General features: G+C 36.9%; 1 protein-coding gene across 1 annotated transcript in view; it reads left to right on the forward strand.

Moving 5' to 3' along the window:
- LOC137252021 (uncharacterized) overlaps positions 1–20,102 on the forward strand; it is a 490,237-nt gene that overhangs the window by 407,225 nt on the left and 62,910 nt on the right. Inside the window, exon 6 of the mRNA XM_067787158.1 lies at positions 10,583–10,719. Within this exon, the coding sequence (XP_067643259.1) occupies positions 10,583–10,719 (137 nt within the window). The remainder of the gene's footprint in view (positions 1–10,582; positions 10,720–20,102) is intronic.

Raw genomic sequence — 20,102 nt, forward strand, 5'->3', positions numbered from 1 at the left:
AAATTTCCTTCGCTGAAGAAGACCGACGTGATGGTAGTAGTTCCGGCCAAATAAACATCAAAAATTATTTAAACAGGCAGTTTCGATTAGAAAAGCGTTTCTCTAAGCAGGGTCGCCCCTTGGAGGTGATTTGACAAGCACTCCGAGTGTATTTCTGCCATGAAAAGCTTCTGAGTAAAAACTCATCTGCTTTGCAGTCGCCGTAAAACATGTGGGTCCCGTCCCGCCGATTTGTAAGAAAAATTTAAAGGAGCACCACTGGAATTGGAATAGCCGCTGGGCTTAAAATCCCTTCTGAGGTTATCGCGCCATGAATTGTTTATTTTTAAATATTTTAAATACTTAAACGAACCCATTTGCACGATACAAAGTAGAAGAGATAATATTTGTGTATTGCAACAACATTACAATACTTCTTGTGCCACGAAGTTTTTTATAACCAGCTGTACTTGTACACAGGGTATTATAACTTTGATTGGATAACGGTTGTTTGTACAGGTATAGAGGAATCGAGATAGATATAGACTTGCATATATCAAAATCATCAGTATCGAAAAAAATTGAGCCATATACGTCCGTCCGTCCGTCTGTCCGTTAACACGATAACTTGTGTAAATATGGAGATATCTTCACTAAATTTAGTACACGAGCTTAAATGGACCCAGAATAGATCGGTATTTAAAATGGGCGAAATCGGATGATAACAACGCCCACTTTTTATATACATAACATTTTGGAAAACACAAAAAACCTGATTATTTCGTAAATAATACACCTAGAATGTTGAAATTTGACGTGTGGACTAATATTGAGCCTCTTGCTAAAAATTTTGAAAAAAATTTTAAAATGGGCGTGGCACGCCCACTTGTGATAAAATCAATTTTACAAATATTATTAATCATAACTCAAAAATCGTTAAACCTATCGTAACAAACTTCGGCAGAGAGGTTGCCTCTACTATGAGGAATGCTTTGAAGAAAAATTAACGAAATCGGTTAAGGACTACGCCCACTTTTATATAAAAGATTTTTAAAAGGGTGGTGGACGAATAAAATAGGCTATATCTTTGCCAAAAAGAGCTTTATATCAATGGTATTTCATTTCCCATGTGGATTTATAACAATAAATAGGAAAAACTTCAAATTTTAAACAATGGGCGTGGCACCGCCCCTTTTATATCTAAGCAATTTTCTGTTTCGGGAGCCATAACTCGAAGAAAAATTAGTTCAGAATAGAACCATATATGTATTATTGCGCAGCCTTTTAACACTATTAAGCAGACAAAAAAAAACACAACAACAGCATTTCAAGTGTACAGCTGGGTATTTAATGTTCGGTTTCACCCAAACTTAAGACTTCCTTACTTGTTTTACGTCAAAATTCGACCAGAAATTGTTGCCACCTTTTCGTTTTGAATTGCGGATATAAATCTTATGTTTTCTTCTTTTAATAGCTAAAACCCTTTATATCAGCTATTTTATAGATGAAATTTCATATTTTAACGACTAATTTGTACACTCAATTCTCACGCCTCCCTTACCCATTGTGCTTTACAGTTACAAACGCTAATTCCCATCATTTCCCACTAAAATTACACCGAACATAAGCTGTCAAAAAATTAGAGTTAACAGCTGTGCAAAATGAAAATTAAAGATGACAAAACTAATGGCATACGTTAGTTGTCCCTTGCACCTGACTCTTCCCCCCATCCAAGTACTTCATCTAGAGTTTGTCTTTTGAATTGTTCGCGTAGTTGTTGACATTCATTAGTAACACTCTGTTGTTAATCCAACTCTACTTCCCTCCCGCGCTATAAGCAATATTATCTTGCTTATGCATTGCCAATTGTTTGCTTACAATGCAGTTGTTGTTGTTGTTGTTGTAACTATGAGTTTTGTTGAAAGACAATGCGTTTTGCAATTGTGTTGACATTGTTTACTATTTTAGTTAGATGTATTCCTTGTTTAAGTATTTGGTATCGCTTTGGGCAAAATTTTGCAGCTGCTGCATCTTTATTGAGTATCTTTGCTTTGTGGTGCATTAACCGTAACCGCAGCGGCAGCATCAAGTACTAAGTTCTATTGTCATAAATAGGTTGGTTGTGGTAGTGGTTTTATGTGAGTCTTTTATGCCGCAGCATTGTTTGTAATTTAGCTGTTATATAGTTGAAATAGGAAAAAATATGGTATGACAAATAATTAAAAAGTTTCGAGGAAGTTTTATTATTGAACGGGAGCTTGAGAAATTTGGAAATGAAATAAAATAATTTAAAAAAAAAAAGATTAACTTAAACGGTTTTATTGAAAACAATACTTACATTAAGTAATAATAATACTAAAAACTAGAAAATAATTAGATAGGTCCTAGGTACTAGTCATCACACTCCTCATCAATCTAGGGCGTTGATCAGACAATTAAATAAAAGCGTTGGATGCGTCAAATTTCTATTGATAGTCATATATAAGACCAACTGAACCCTAATCACATTGTTAGAAATTTCACGCGTCCAACGCTTTTATTTAATTGTCTGATCAACGCCCTAGATTGATGAGGAGTGTGATGACTAGTACCTAGGACCTACCTAATTTTTTTCTAGCTTTTAGTATTATTATTAGTATTTGTAAGTATTGTTTTCAATAAAACCGTTTAACTTATTTTTTTTTTAATAATGATTTTTTCCAAGTTTTTTGTCTTCATTCAATTGCCTATTATTTCTCATTCTATTTAGTTAATTTAGTGACTCATTATTACAATTTGTTACAGTCTAAATCCTCAATACATAATCCTTCCACAGACTGTACACGACTCAGCGCCACATATGCTTGTTCCTCCTCGAACTCCAAAGTATTTTGATGTCACTTCTACCGGACTGTATGTAATTTATTTATTTATTTATTTATTAAATGAACAATAGCAATAAAATTACTATTCTACATACAAAAAGGAGCGCTAGCTGCCAGGGCTTTCGGCTCGCTCTCTAATAAAATATGGTTTAATAAGCTAGATTTAAATTAAAAGAGATCTTATAGCCTTAAATAATATTACAGCATATATTAATAATTGATATTAATAATGAGAATAATTTGATTGTGTGAAAAAAGGAAGTAAGATAATTAGACAGGTCAATTCAAACTAAACCCTTCAGGGGTGCCCACTCCTTCCCACATAAAAGGAATGTAGATGGGGAAAATTCCCCGGAAGAGATCATTTGGAATTGGGGTGATAGTGTAAACTTATAATTAATTTAAATAGTTTTCCTTATGTCAGCTCTGATCAAAAACTGCAATTTTTTCGATGTTGTCCTTGGAGACAGATTTCAGCAACTCTGACGGGTTTCCGCTGTTAAATAGCGATTCCCTAGTTTCTTTGAAGTATTCGCAGTTGTCTAGAAGATGTTTCGTTGTTAGAGGTGCTGTTGTACAGTATGGGCAGGGTATTGGCCTCCCTCCGTTAAGTGGGTAAGAATGTGTGGCAGTTGTATGTCCTATGCGGAGTCGAACAAAGGCAGTTATGTCGCCTGTACGACAATTTGATGGGTAAATGGCCCTAGTGGCTGTGGGATTGATTTCGGCGTATTGGTGTTGAAAAGTGCTCCAGTCAGTGATTCTTTGGGAATTGTGATACTTATTTATAAGGTTCAAAATATCCTTGCTTATCATGTAATCAAAACCCAAGAGTGGTTGTTTGTGGGCGTCTTTAGCTTTTTGATCAGCCAGTTCATTTCCCTTAATGCCTGCGTGGCCCGGGACCCACATTATTTTTAGTTGTGCGTCGTTGCCATTAAGCAAATTGCGTATATCCGATATTAGGGCAGATTTGTTTGTCGCGTTCATAACGCTGGATATTGTGGGAATGCTATCTGAGCAGATAATTGTTTTTTCTTTGGCTACGAGAGCTGATTTTAAAGCATTGTGGATGGCTGCCGCTTCAGCTGTAAAAACTGAGCAATAGGTTGGAAGTATTCCAGCCGAGATCGTGCTCCCGTCGGCATGAGTAACGGCAAATGTAGTGTCCTCGAAAGATTTGGAGCCGTGGGTGTAAATGAATTTCCAGTCTTTTCGGAACGGGGCAGTGTACTCTATAAAGAGGCGCTGGTATTGAGTGGAGCTTGTGCTCATTTTGGGAAATTTTTTTAGCCATAACAAGAATGAAGAATGATTCAAATGCCAAGGGGGCGCTTTGCTAACAGGTTGAATTTGTGGCAAGGTTGTTATTCCTAATTCTCTGGCGTACTCTATGCACCTAAATATAGCCGTTTTACGCTTTGGTGCCTTCTTAGCGGATGCCGTTATGACTGTAGCTTGATGTAGAAGACTATTTTTGCATGCATGTATGCTTTTTATTCATGTATGTATTGCGTGTTCCAAATATAAGCCAAATCGGATCACAAATACGATTTTTTGAAATATTTCCATGCGCCACCTATCGGAGTCTTTATTTCTTATCATTTCACTGTCATCGGGTTCTGAACTATATTCCAAGCTTCAAGCTTGTAGCTTATCGGAAAGTTACTTAAATTTTAATTACAAAATTAGTAAACAACGGACGGCCGCTACACAGAGTCAAGCTAGGTAGGTGGGTTGAACTGGCCGGTCCATGAGGACCTCACATAGACTGATTGAGTCCGTAGTGTTACCAGGAGTTTGTTTTAACGACCAAACTGAAAAACCCTATCAAAAACCAGGACCTATGTTATAAAATAACTCCGTCCTCTTGGCAAATACTAGAAGCTTCCTAGGACTTAAGCCACTTGCTGCTTCTAGATCTGACAGCTGTATCACTCCTAATAGCTGGAGTCTTAGCCTGGCAAGTGCAGGGCAAGAGCACAGAACGTGCTCGATCGTTTCCTCCTCCAACCCGCACTTCCTACATCTGCTATCACTGACCAATCCTAGTTTAAAGGCATGTGACGCCAGAAGGCAGTGTCCAGTCAGAATACCCGTCATGAGTCTACAGTCCTCTCTTTTTAATGATAGGAGCAACTGTGTTAGTATAAAGTTGTAAGACCTACACATAATCTTCGACACTTTACAGCCCCGCGCTTGAACCCACACCTTTCCCGCTTGGTCGATCATGTGCACCTCTCGACTTCGCTTAATCTCGCCCAATCTAATTGGGACATCTACGGAGCAAGCTTCAAGGGATGCGCCCTTTTTAGCTAGTTCGTCCGCTTTTTCATTCCCATCTATTCCCATATGCCCTGGGACCCAATATAGATGTATGCTTCTCCCTGTCCCGATTCTCTCCAGAGACTGCTTACACTCTAACACGCATTTAGATGCTGTGCTATGCGAGATTATTGCCTTAATTGCTGCTTGACTGTCAATATAAAAGTTAACACGGTTGCAGCTTAAGCTTTCTCTTCCAGGGTTTCTACTGCTTTGGTTACGGCTAATATTTCCGCTTGGAAAACGCTACAGTAATCCGGCAGCCTGTAGGATCTGCTTATTTCCGGATCAGCGCAGTATACCGCAGACCCTACTCCTTCCACTACTTTGGAACCATCGGTGTACACATGAGTCAAGCTAAATAAAACCGTTTAAAAATAAAACGACCGCATTCTTTTAATAGTTTTGAACACGCGAAAGCTTGCAGAAGATGATTCCGAATGATGGCTTCAGGCTCTCTGATAGGTAGTCTTCTAAATATAATACTGCTAATGCAGCGGCTAAATTGAATGTAGAGAAACTCGCGCAACTTAAAGAGTGTTTCGAGGTTCGAGAATCTCGCGAAAAGCCAAGTTATCGATTTTTCAAGTCTCGAAATGTTCGGTTGTTTTCGAAACGAGATCGCAACCTCAAAATATAATACTGAATATGCCACGACTAAATTTAATATGTGAAAGCTCGCGGAACTTACGAGTATTTCAAGATGAGAATCTCATGACAAGTTCTCGATTGCTCGAGTCTCGAAATTATAGTTTGTGTTGGAAATGAGATCGTAAATCCTACATACGCTACTGGATATGCAGCGCCTAAATTGAATAAGTAAAAGCTCGCAAGACTTACGAGTATTTCGATATTCAAGAATCTCGCAAGAAGCGAAATTCTCGATTTCTCGAGTATCGAAATGCTCAGTTATATTCGAGATGAAATCGTAAAATCTAGCGAGACTTACGAGTGTTTCAAGATTCGAGAATCTCGTGGGAAGCCAAGTTATCGATTCTTCAAGTCTCGGAATGCTCGGTTGTATTCGAAATTAAATCGTAAGCTCTACATACAATACCAGATATGCCGCGCCTGAATTGAATATGTAAAAGCTCGCGAGTTTTACGAGCATTTCGAAATATGAGAATCTCGCGAGAGGCAAGTTCTCGATTGCTCGAGTCTCGAAATTCTCGTTCGAAAGGAGATCGCAAGCTCTACATATAATACTGTATTTGCAGCGCCTAAATTTAATAAGTAAAAGCTCGGGAAAATAACGAGTATTTCGAGATTCCGGAATCTCGCAAGAAGCCAAGTTCTCGATTTCTCGAGTATCGAAATGCTCAGTTATATTCGAGATGAAATCGTAAACTCAACATATTATGCTGAAGATTCGAGAAGACAAGTTTTCATTTCTCGAGTCTCAAAATCCTCGCTTGTGTTCGAAACGAAATCGTAAGCTCTACACACAATACTGTATATTGTATATGCCGCGACTAAATTGAATATGTAAAAGTGCGCGAGCCTTGCGAGTACTTCGAGATACGAGAATCTCGCGAGACCTGATTTCTCTATTTATCGAACCTCGAAATTCTCGCTTGTATTCGAAACGAGACCTAAATGCAATGCTGGAAATACAGCGACTAAATTGGATATATAAAATCGCGGTACTTAGAGTATTTCGAGATACGAGAATCCCATGAAAACCCAAATTCTCAATTTCTCGAGTCTCGAAATCCTAGCTTGTGTTCGAGACGAAAACATAAGCTGAATTTTTGTTTAATCAACTTCAGCGTTGGTGATAAAATTTTGACTGGTTGAACATTTTCCGTTGTCCTCCAGGTCGGAAAATTGTGGACTATTTAGTGAAATCAATCAAGAGCAGGTTTTTATTGACGTGGCGAGTAAAATATAAATTTCGGTAACCTTGGACCTCAAGAATTAAATAAATTGACGACGGAAGTCGTAGTATGAAATTAATGTAATCATCTACCAAACTGAAGGTCTTATGTGTTAAGATTCCTGAAAATTTTGCGTGAAAGTTCTTAAAAAAAATTGTTTCTATACAAGGTCGGCCATCGGAAATGTTTTGGCAAAACACTACAAGCATATTTCTGCCATTAAAAGCTTTTAAGAAAGAATTTATCTGCCTTGCAGTCTAAAAGCACTGCGCCAAAAATAAGAGACAGAAGATTGGCGTTAACATCCAAAGAGGTATACTATTCTCTCCCGTCGTATCTACCAAGAATTGTCTCGGTATGATGCAAATGACGATGACATTGACTTTTGAATCTGCAAAGGAAGTTTTTTTAAGGCACTTAAAGGCTGTTAAATAAATAAGGCAGATTAAGTGGTTCCTTATCTCAAATCTTGTTCTCTTCTCAGCTCTGCGATCTCTCACTTCCTTTTCTGCCAATTTTCCATTGTAATACTTTCTGTCTCGGTGCATGGGGGTGCATGGGATATTCTCGCACTTCCACTTGGAGAGATTTTTGTCCATGGTAAATACCCTCGGTGGGTGCCGGGAAAAGGGCAAAGTCAATACTCTTATCATCATCATTAATGGGCACATAGTTTCGAAAACGATTATAGCGGTTGCATATCAAGTTACGCCTGCTGTTCGCGATAACGTATTGTTACAAATTGAAGCACCAACCGAGCTGCAGTCTCTCTCCTTTTTGCTTCCAACTCAGTGGAGGTCTTCCCCTTCCAATACTTCCGTATATACGATTCGACAGGAATATTGTCTTGGACGGAGCGCCTTCGTTCAATCGCATAACATAATTTAGCCAGCGATTAAATAGTTTTCCACCTGCTCGTTCCAAAGGAGCGGGGGCTGCGCTGTTCCCCTGTTTCTATAGGCGACAGATACTATATTATTTACTTTTCATTTGCCTACTCAGCCCAAAATAGCACTTGATGGCAAGTATTCAATGCTGGTTAAGATATCTCTATATATTTGCTTTTCGACTGCCTCCTTAGACCAAAGTAATACCTGTCTTCGTTAAACTTATAAACAGACACTTACTCTTTAAGATTTAAATTACTTTATTTACAGCGGTGATACATCTAAAACTACAACCGCTTCAAACAGTTCAGAAAAGTTTGTTTTTTTCGATCCCATAATTCCTTTCACGAACGCAATTTAATTATTTTCCTGACGAAAGTTTCTTACGTGTTATATCATAATCCCTCCAAATGAATAAGAAGCTTTATTGTTGCGCATTTCTCAAATCTACTACACTTTCGTCAATCTTCATTTTATGAGCGTCTAAATTAAAACCATCAACACGGCAAGGGCAAAACATCAAAAACACCATCTGCTATCTCGTATTTCGTATGCTCAACCCAGTGCTCGTCACGCTCTTTACCAACTTGGACAGTTGGCTTATTGCAATAGTTAAGCTTTACGGAGTTGCATTGCAGGGAAATGAGTTACAACAAACATTGGTTGCAATGCTAATGCAAATGGCCATAAAACTTCTGAATTACACTTGAAATGATGTCCTTTGTTGTTGCTTTATTTTCTTCGCCATCGTCTACTTCTTCTTGAGCTCACAATAATTTGCCTGGGTGTTGCAACGCAATGACCCTTCACTTCATGATTTTATGATGCAAAAGTAAAATTTTTGTGACGGGTTTTGAAATTGAAATTCTTTCTGAAACTTTTACAAATTACAAAATAACTGAAATGAAATTGAAATGCTACAATTGTGCAAACTTTCGCTTTACTGATTTAAACGTGAATAGTTTGCGAGGGAGATGACCGCTAATGTGGTTGCAGTGACTTGGAAAAGCATGTAATAAAAAGTGCATGAATATTAAATAGTCTAAAGACTTACTGCTTAATAGCATTGCCGTAACCTCTACCACAACTGCAGTCGTTAACGGAAAAGTAACCATAACTATAAAAGTCACTGTAACCGGAACTGAAATCATGGCTGCAGCCATGACCAAAGCGGTAACTAAAACGCTAATTGTAACCACAACATAAAGCGTAACCGTTACCATTTTTGTCAAGGTAAACATTAGAGGGTAGTTCGATTCCAACAGTTGCCGCAACCAGAATGGAGTGTGCCGTATTAATCAAAAACAAAAAGTACGATCCCCCATAACATGCGCTCTGTCTCAGGTCATATAGGAAAGCGCTACCTCCTCTGGGTAGTCAGTAAATGCACGCAGAACCTGGAGTAGCGGCAATATATCCAAAATTTTCACGTGTGACTAACTAAATCTGATCCAGCATAAGGAAAACTTGATGAGCTTCTTAGCAAGCGAAAAAAACCAGAGCTTTCACCAATTGTATGAAAATATTGAAAAGAATTCTGGGGGATTCCGATTGTTTTGCACCTTCTGCTCACGTTCGAATCGCTAAACTGTTGAATAAATCACTCCAATATTCAGTATAGCTAAATAGTATTTATTTAGATTACTTTGGGAGTACTTCACAATTATACTTCACTTCACAACTAATAGTGTGTTTAAATCAAACCGATTTGTTCTTACTCAGCTTGCGCTGCATTTATACTCTCGGTTTCCTCGTTCATCCATTTCTCCTAAGGTCTAGCAATTTCGCGAACAGTTCTATCTCATGCTTGGTTACCAGCTATATACATTTATATTTGTAGTTTATAGCCATATGGGTGTGCATGTGTGAGTAACTACTTCGGCTGATGACTACATGTGTCTGTGTGAGATATCTATTCGTCGCATTCTATGTACATATGTGTATAAATGATGAAAGATGTGTTATCGTACACAAGTGTAGCTTGCTTTAATGTTTTTGTTCTTGTGCTAAGAGCTTAGTGATTTTAGTGATGCTAAAGTTAGCCACAATATGTTATGCTATCTCTCTCAAAGGCTAGGCACCCTAACATAACCTAAACAAACCAGTTAATAGATATAATGGAAATCTAGGACTATATTGGTTATCTGTTTCCAAAAAAGAGAAAATGTGGGTCTCTAATAGTATCAAGCGTTCTCGGTGCAAGTGTCAGCGGTGAAAGAAAACCTCTACGATACGAGACAGCCTTTTGAAGGATACTTGCCTCGAAACTTAATTTTGCTTGACCGCATTACACCTAAAAGGCTTAAGCGGATTATTAAGAAGAGATCAATCCTCAACGGGTTCGTCAGAACACAAGAGAAGAAGGTCCCATTAACATGTTAGCTTTCGGGAGGAGATGGAGGAAAATGCACGATCAGTCAGATCGACTAGGGCGGCATCCAATTAAATAGATCTAAACTCTCCGGAATGAACATTCGAAGTAGACCTAGGTCAAACTTTGATTGAATTGATCATAACTCTGCAGTTTCAGAGTTTTTAGTTATCTCCGTACTGAGCTAGGCAAATAGTTTAAAGAAACTTAAAACAATCTATAAGTTCTCCAAAATATTCGGACATAATAAATTTATTTTATTCTTTTATATAATTGCAGGTTGTAATCGTACATACTATGGAGATATCGGTTTAACGTATTCGCTAGAGCTGTACCGACCCAAACAGGATCGACTGCCATATGTTTGCGTGCTGACCTTCACAGCCGCTGGTGGACAACATGGCGATATCGTACAGGTTAGTATTGAACCCCATTACATCAGCTTTTGGAATTAAAATAAAAAAAATAAATGTAAGGCGCGATAGCCTCCGAAGAGATCTAAGGCCGAGCTTCTCTTCCAATTTGCGTGGTGCTCCTCTTGATTTTTCCATACAAATTGGCCGGACGGGACCTACATGTTTTATGCCGACTCCGAACGGCATCTGCAAGGCAGATGAGTTTTCACTGAGAGCTTTTCATGGCAGAAAGACAATCGGAGCGCTTGCCAGACACTGCCGAGGGGCGACCCCGCTTAGAAAAATTTTCTTCTAATTGAAAAATCTTATTTCTAAAATTTTGATGTTGCTTTGCCCGGGAGTTGAACCCAGGGCATACGGTGTGATAGGCGGAGCACGCTACCATCACACCACGGTGGCCGCCAGCTTTTGGAATTGCAAGCACAAAAAACATAAACTTCTATTCGCACATGGGTCTGCTCGTAACATAAATATACTGTTTATAACGCGGAATATCCACCGAAACTGCAATCCGCATCACACTTCGTAGGTAGGTGGCGATGTAAACGGTAGAGGGTAAACTCTTTCTGTTATATATTTAAAGCAGTCTAAATTACATACATGTTACGGGCCTTGATCAATAGCTAGGGTAAATGGCTGGACAAAATTGCAGGAATTTGCAGATACGCAAATTAGAGGACTGAGAAGAAGAGTTTGACGGATCGAACAATATACAATCAAGGGCGCCGATAAATGCTTATAACATAGGAAATTCACAAAATCCACAGGCAAAACAGAGCCACATGGTGGAGAGAGCCTGCATATATATTTTAACTAGCAAAGGCTGCAGAAACCGAACCGAAAGTACCAGTAAAGGGATCCACTGACGACAAGCTAGCAATAATTGGTTTCCAATGAACTAACGTGCAATATTATCTGTTTATTATGCCTTTCATGAACATGAAATGGTATATTAACTTTGGTCCGATGTTTGTAACGTTGAGAAATATAGAAGATAGACTCACCATTAAGTGTACCGAATTGATCAGGGCGACGAACTGAGTTGATATAGCCATGTCCGTCTGTCCGTCCGACAGTCTGTTTGAACGCAAACTAGTCCCTCAGATTTTGAGATATCTCAATGAAATTTGGCACAAGGATGTATTTTTGTATTATATTAGACATTTGTGGGATCCGGTAGGATCCGACCACTATAACATATATCTCACATACAACCGATCGTTCAGATAAGATGATTTTGGTCATTCCTGCCGCAATTTACAAATTATAAACGTGAAACTCGGTGACATATATTCTTAATATATCATAGAAGATATCCTGAAAAAAACACTTTGATCGGAGCTATATATAGTATATATCCCATACAACCGATCGTTCAGATAGAAAGATTTTTGGCAATTTCGCCCCTAATTTCCAATATAAAAACGTTAAACTTGGTGATATTTATTCTAATATATCATAGAATATTTCATGAAAAAATCATTTCGATCGGAGCTATATATAATATATATCCCATATAACCGATCGTTCAGATAGAAAGATTTTTGGCCATTTCTCCCTTAGTTAAAAACGTGAAACTTGGTGATATATATTCTAATATATATGTATACATCGAATGCTACAAACATCTGACGAAATATACCACAAAGAGATAAAAACAGAAATAAGATCATTACTAAAAGACAATGATTTTCCGAAATCGGTTATAAATTCTCTATTAAGGCGATCTTCAACAAAAACCCATCAAAATAACTCAGAAAGAGCGAAAATATTCAAATCATTAACATATGTACCTGAATTGTCAGAACGTGTAGCGAGATCTGACTGTTATAATAAAGGAAAAGTGAGAATAGCTCATAAACCAATTAATACTTTAAAGAATATATTTAATAGAACTAAACAGAGAATTCCAACACCCGAAAAAAGTAACGTTGTTTACAAAATTCCATGTAACGGTAAAACAGATGAGCCATGTAATAGCATATATGTGGGTACAACAAAAGGAAAGTTAAAAACCAGACTGTCACAACACAAGTCTGACTACAAACAGTCCCACAACACAAACTTTCATAAAACAGCCCTTATGTCCCACTGTAAAAGCACCGGGCATTCTCCTAACTTTGACAGAGCAACTATACTTGAACAAGAACAACACTACGGTAAACGTTTTACATTGGAAATGCTTCACATAATCAACGTTCCTACAAACATACGAATGAATTATAAAACGGACATAGACCACAGCGCACATTTGTACAGGCATTTGTTAGAGAGCAAGCGACAACAGTAGACACATTAGACGGATCGGATATTTATCATGTATGTGATTTTTTGTTTACAAAAAATTTTTTATATTGTACATTGTTTTATATTGTGATGTTTTTATATTGTTAATAGTGTCCTGAGGATGGTTACCGAAGTGTAACCGAAATATATTGACAAAAAAGACGAAACGTTTGTGTTTTAATTTGGACCTTGAGCCAGCAAAAAACATATATTATAATATATATTCCATACAACCGATCGTTCAGATAACGGGGTTTTTTGCCATTTTCTTATATTTATCTTAAAATCGTTTAGGTATGTACATCTGTTCACTATATATTTCTTATCTTATACAGCGCATTATTTGGAGATTACGAATCGGATAAGATTATTGTTCAGCCCCATTCATGAAAGGTATGTAGTCTTCGGAACAGCCGAAGACAATCCCGTCCTTACTTGTTTTTTTTAACCTAACTATTTTCGTATGACAATGGCAGAAAAAGTCAGACGTGGTTACGTTTGCAGTACTTGCCAAATAACTAATAGTCAATAAATTTAAGCCATCCAACGCTTGTATTTAACTGTCTTATCAATGCCATATATTGATGAGCAGTGCGATGACTAGTACCTAGGACCTACAGAATTATTTTCTAGCTTTTAATATTAATATTACTTAATGGAAGTATTATTTTCAATATAACCGTTTAACTAAAAAATTATTTTATTTTCCAGTTTTTAGTCTTTATTTAATTTTATTTCTCATTCTATTTAGTTCATTTAGTGAATAATTATTACAAGAAATCTTTCCTGACAATTTGTTGCAATCTAAGTCCTCAAAACATAATCCTTCCGAACACTTTACTCGACTCATGGCCACATATGCTTGTCTCTCCTCGAACTCCAAAGTATTTTGATGTCACATCTACCGGACTGTATGTAATATTTGTTCCAAATATGCGCCAAATCGAACCACAAACAAGCACGATTTTTTTTAATATATCGATCCTTGCGCCACCTAGCGGTGATTTTTTTAATAGGTCGCTTTCTTTTCATGTATGTATTATGTATTCCAAATATGAACCAAATAGGACCACAATACTATTTTTTTAAATATTTCGATCCATGCGCCACCTATCGGAGTTTTTTTCTTATAATTGCATTGTCATCGATTTCAGAACTATATTCCAAGTTTCAAGCTTATAGCTTATCGGGAAGATACTTAAAATTTAATTGCAAAATTCGTAAACAACGGCCGGCCGCTACACAGAGTCAAGCTAAATAAAACCGTTTAAAAATCAAAGAAAATGGGCGTGCACACGCCCCTTTTTTTACCAAGCAATTTTCTATGTTTCGGGAGCTATAACTCGAAGAAAAATTAACGGATTCTAATAAGATTGAGTGCTGATATTTTCCTTATAGCAGGAAATATTCTTAGTAAAAATGGACCGATCCCGTTAAAGACCACACCCCGTTTTATATAGAAGTTGTTTAAAAATGTCGTTCACAAGAATAATAACCTATGTTTTAGCGAAAAATTGTTTTGTTTTTGTTTTTATCGGCCTATTGATAAATGATTCAAGGTTCGATTCGAGCTCAAGGCCAGAAAAATAATTTTTTTCTAATGATAATTATTGTTATTTGTAAATTTTTTTATAATTAAAATTGAAATTAATTTGCAACAGATGGCGCAACTCTGATTAAATATAGTTGGTAAGAAGGAATATAAGTATCAATTTATCAGTCAAACAAACAACCGCTGTATAGCTAAATGGTTAGCGCAGCGTGCCTAAAGCGTACTGATGATGAAGGCTTAGCACCCTTCGAAATGGATCCATCTGCGCAGCTATGGCAGGTTGTCAGAAAAATTACAACTTTTTATTCCAAAACAAAATACAATTTTTCAATTATAAAAAAATTTAAAAATAACAATAATTATCATTAGAAAAAAATTATTGTTCTGGCCTTGAGCTCGAATCGAACCTTGAAATATAGTTTTGTATCAATGATATTTCACTTACCAAGTTTTATTGTAAGAGGAAATTGGGACCCATTTTTTTAAAGGGCGTGCCACGCCCCTTTTCCGATAAAGCATTACACAAATTTCTAAAGCTGAAACAAAAGTCCCATGTAACAAAATTCTAAAAAGCAATTTCTCTGAAATGAACTGTACAATTGAAACTCACGCTGAGTATATCATGTTCGGTTACACCCGAACTTAGACACCCTTACTTGTTTACTTGAGATTATGTCACCCCCACTGCAGTGTCATAATTCCGAGTAAAGAACTGTGCGACCGTGTGGTGCTGAAAAGACAATTCTTCGTTCAGTTTGTATATACATGAATAAGACTCACAAAAGTTAAGGATAGGAAGGATATTATACTAATGGGCTTGTAGTCATTTGGGTACATTTGACTAATATTTTCTGCCTTTGGTAAGATGACGCGCACCAACTTCCAAGAATGCTGCACTGCATTCAATCTTAAGCAGTTATCAAATGTTATTATGAGCATTCTGTGATCGCAGTTATGCATGTAAAATGAGAATTATGCTGCATCGCACGCGTGATATAAGCGGAAGCTAAAAAAAGAACTTTTGTTTGTGTGTTAAACTTTGCTACTTAAAAAGTATTCGGTTGGTTGTACAGGTGTAAAGGAATCGATATAGATATAGTCTTCCGCCCGTCTGTTAACAGGATAAATTGAGCAATTATTGAGATATCTTCACCAAATTCGGTATACGGGCGTGTTTTGCACACAGAGTATATTATCTTTGGTAATATAACGGTTGATGGTAACGGCATAAACGAATCGGGATAAATTTAAGCTTCAATATATTAAAATGCTCAGGCTGAAGAAAATGAATTGATTTAGACATGTCCGTCCGTCCGCCTGTCTGTGCACACAATAACTTGAATAAATATTGAGATATCTTATTGAAATTTGGTATATTTGTTCCTTGGCACTCATTTCCTTGTCGCTATTTTAAATAAACGAAATCGGATGATAACCACACCCACTTTTTACATATATGTGACCCGGCCTATGAAAAAGTGTATGTAATGACTCAGAAAATAAATTGCGAGAAACAGCTGTTAAAGATAAACAATGCATTTCTTCAGTTTCTTAGTAGTAGTAATTTTTTTTGAGTCATAAGCCACCTTTTCATAGGCTGGGTCACATATAACTTTTTGGGAAGCACAAAAAACCTGATTATTATGTAAATAATATACATAGAATGTTGAAATTTGATGGTTGTCCTGATATTGAGACTCTTGATAAAAATACCCACTTGTGATAAAGTCAATTTTACAAATATTATTAGTCATAAATCAAAAACCGTTAAACCTATCAAACAAATTCGACTGAGAAGTTGCCTTTACTATAAATAATGCCTCAAAGAAAAATTTACGAAATCGGTTAAGAGCCACGCCCAAAAAATTCAAATTATTCAAAATGGGCGTGGCAGGGCCCACTTTTTTGACCCAGCGATTTTTTACGTTTCGTGAGCTATAACGCGAAGAAAAATTAACGGAGCGTAATTATATTGGGTGCACATACATATTTTTCTTATAGCAGGAAATATTTCTATTAAAAATGGAAGGGATCGGTTAAAGACCACGCCGACTTTTATGTATAAAGGTTGTTTAAAAGAGTCGTAAACTAGAATAATAAGTTATATCTTAGCGAAAAATAGTTTTGTATCAATGATATTTCACTTACCAAGCTTTATTGTAAGAGGAATTTTTTTAATGGGCGGTGCCACGCCCCTTTTTCAATAAAGCATTACACAACAATTTCAAAACCTCAAAAAAAAGTCCCTCGTAACAAAATTCTAAAACGTAAAATATCTGAAATGAACTGTACAATTGAAACTCACGCTGAGTATATAATGTTCGGTTACACCCGAACTTAGACATCCTTACTTGTTTACTTGAGATAATGTCACCCCCACTGCAGTGTCATAATTGATCGCAGTTATGAATGTGAATATGAAAAGTATGCGCCATCACACACGTGTTAAAGCGGAAACTAAAAAAAAAACTTTGGTTTGTGTGTTAAACTTTGCTACTGTAAAGAAAAAGTATTCAAAAATTACTCAACTTTAAATATAAAAAAGCGTTGCTAACATTTTTGGAAGTACTGTACTCTGCGGCTTATACGAGTGGTACGCTTTACTAAACTTAAAAAAAATTTAGTTTACCTACCAAAGCATTGCCGCATGGCAAAAAAAATGGAATTTAATATTTTTTTATTGCTTTTTTAAATTTTTTTAAGTATGCAGTGTATCATTTTGCTACCAGCTGGCATCCTTTTGACACCAAGCTATAGGCGTAGCAGGAGTGTCAATATACAGGATATATGTATGTATGTATGTACGTATGTGTTTTACAAGCTCGCATCTGATGTTACACTGAAATTTGCATATTCTAAAAAGCAATAACAAACATTGTTGCAAAACAATTTGTTGCTGGTATTTACTTTGCTGCATAGCCGCTTTAAAACATTAACATTAAATCATAAATATTTTGATATTTTTTTTGCTTTTTTTGTGTGGCTTAGGCAATTCGTTGGCTTGTGGAAAAATTATGCAAATTATTTTTATGAAAATTGTTTATGGAGAATAAAAATTTTGGCAACCACAACAAAGTGCAAATGTTCGTAAGCGCTTTAACGAATATTTTTTACAAGTTTTGTGGATGTGTATAGCGTTCTATCGATTTGAGATGAACATGAACAGGATTATCAATTGGTTTGATTTGATTTTTAAATTTAATAAAAATAACCGTTTATGAGGTATTAAGTAAAATCGCTAAATAAGTGAAGCGAATGCATTGAACTGATAAATACAAAATGATAGAATTTGTACAGATTTTATACGCTGTATTACTCCGGATTTTTTTTTTTTTTTTTTTTTTTGCCATTGCTCCGGCTCTGCTACGAGCTACGTCGTTTTTTAGAGCGGAGCAAATAGCAGAACTCCTTTTTCATGCCACGGCTCTGCTCTATGCTCTGTTCTTGTTCAGAGCCGGAGCAGCAGTAGAGCATATTTTTCGTTACTATTGCTGCCCCAAAGGCTATGCAGCTTCAGTAGTACGCTAGTACGTATGTGTACTAGACTAACTGTGGTGCGAACGATTTCTTTGGTTCACATCTAAACTAATGGGTCACCAATTTAAACTAACATGAAGAAATAACAGTAAATAATGATATCAATTTCAAAAGCGCCGAACGCCTATTTTAAAGGAAATTCAAGTGAAACTACCATGTCCAGAAAAGGTTAAACCTCCGATTTGCCCATGTTTGAAAACACATAACAGTGGCGAAACGTTTCGAGTTATTCCGAAATGGAAATTACGAAAGTACTAGCGGAGAACGATTTTTAGAAAAATCCCATTTAGTTGTGCTTTTGTTTACAGTGGTGTGTCAAAGTTCTCGAGCGGTGCAATTATCAGCTATTGTCGCCCATTCGCATAACATGACTGACGTAGCGAGACCTTTTTGGGTTTTTTTTTCGCTGCACTATCTTTGTATTTACGTAACGGACAGGGCCATAGATATTCCATAGAACTTTTCTCACAAGCTCCATATCATCTTCAGCACAGGTATACAGAGCGATTTATAGAGCGTGATGTTTGTTCGTCTAGAGAGGACTTTACTTTTCAGTTGCCTACTCAGTCCAAAGTAGCACTTGTTGGCAGGATTTATGCTCTGACTGATTTCTAAGCTGACAGTGAAAACGTTAATGCTGATTCCCAGATAGACGAAGTCCTTTACAGTCCGGAATTAATATCCATCAACAGCGACATGGCTGCTAAGAAGCGAATGGGCCGATTCTTTCGTCATGTCCATATTTACTGCAAGACCTACTTTTTTTGACTCTTTAGCCGAACTTACTGCGCTCTTGTTAAGGCCAAAGATATCAATTCATCAGCATATGCCACCAATTGCACGCTTTTATAATAGATTGTGCCATCACGGGTTAGCTCTGCTGCTTGAATTATCTTCTCCAGCATTAAATTAAACAAATCTCAAGAAAGGGTGTCGCCTAGTCTGAAGCTTTGTTTGGTTTCGAATGGCTCGTCGGTGTCTTCCTAATCCTTAAAGAGCTGGTGGTGTTGCTCAACATCATTTGGCAGTGGCCTACACTCAGAGAAAAACGCCGTTCTAAAATCCAGCACCACCGGACTCAATTCAAGCTTTTCATGTTCTTACTTTTTTGTTCTTGAAAAGCGAACGATTTGTTCTTAAAACAACAACCTTGTTCTTGAACTGACAACCATTCTCTTGAAAAGAGAACGGCTTGTCTTAAAATATGAACAAATGTTCTATTAATGAGAACAATGTTATTAAATTAAGAACAATGTTCTAAAGTTAAGTTCAAGAAAAAGGAAACGGTATAATTCGTGTGTACTACAATGTTAAATACAACATTTGACACAAGCTATCAAGCAGTTGTAGTGGCCCAGCGGCTATGAGGTTGCGGTTGCGATCGTGTGGCGCGAGTTCGATCACCGTCAAACTCTGAAGTTTTTTAAAACAATTTTTTTATGTTCTATTTTTTTCACTGTTATTTTTGTTCAGTTTCATTAACATACGCACAGGTACTCCCCGCAAAGATCAAGCACAAACCGTTCTTGAATTGAGACCGAAAAATATTAAATCAACCACAATTCGTTCTCGAAGCGTGAGAACGAAAAATCTTAACTCAAGCCCAAGTTGTTCTTGAAATGAGCGCAGAAGGTTCACACATCAATACCAAACTGGTCATAAAATACGAACGGTGTGCTTGGAAACTTGTTTCGTTCGCTTTGGAACGATTTTTTCTCTGAGTGTATAAACTTTGAAGGGAACTTAAATTCAGACAAAGCAGCATACAAACAAACTGCTTTTCGCGCTGACAAATGCAAATTTGAAGTCGATAAAACTATGATGAGTGTGGGTTCTTTTGAGGATTTTTGGTATCATGAATATCTGCTCGTTGGCACACTTAGCAAGTCTGATGCCGCACTTAAGGTAAAGGTAAAATAAGCCCGTTGACTTTGGGCTTCAGTCTTTCGCATAGTACCTAAGGGAGAACGCTATAAGCGTAGTTAAGCAGGCTGATTCCGCATTAATA

The sequence above is a fragment of the Eurosta solidaginis genome, chromosome 5 (assembly GCF_040869045.1).
Source record: "Eurosta solidaginis isolate ZX-2024a chromosome 5, ASM4086904v1, whole genome shotgun sequence".
NCBI lineage: Eukaryota > Metazoa > Arthropoda > Insecta > Diptera > Tephritidae > Eurosta > Eurosta solidaginis.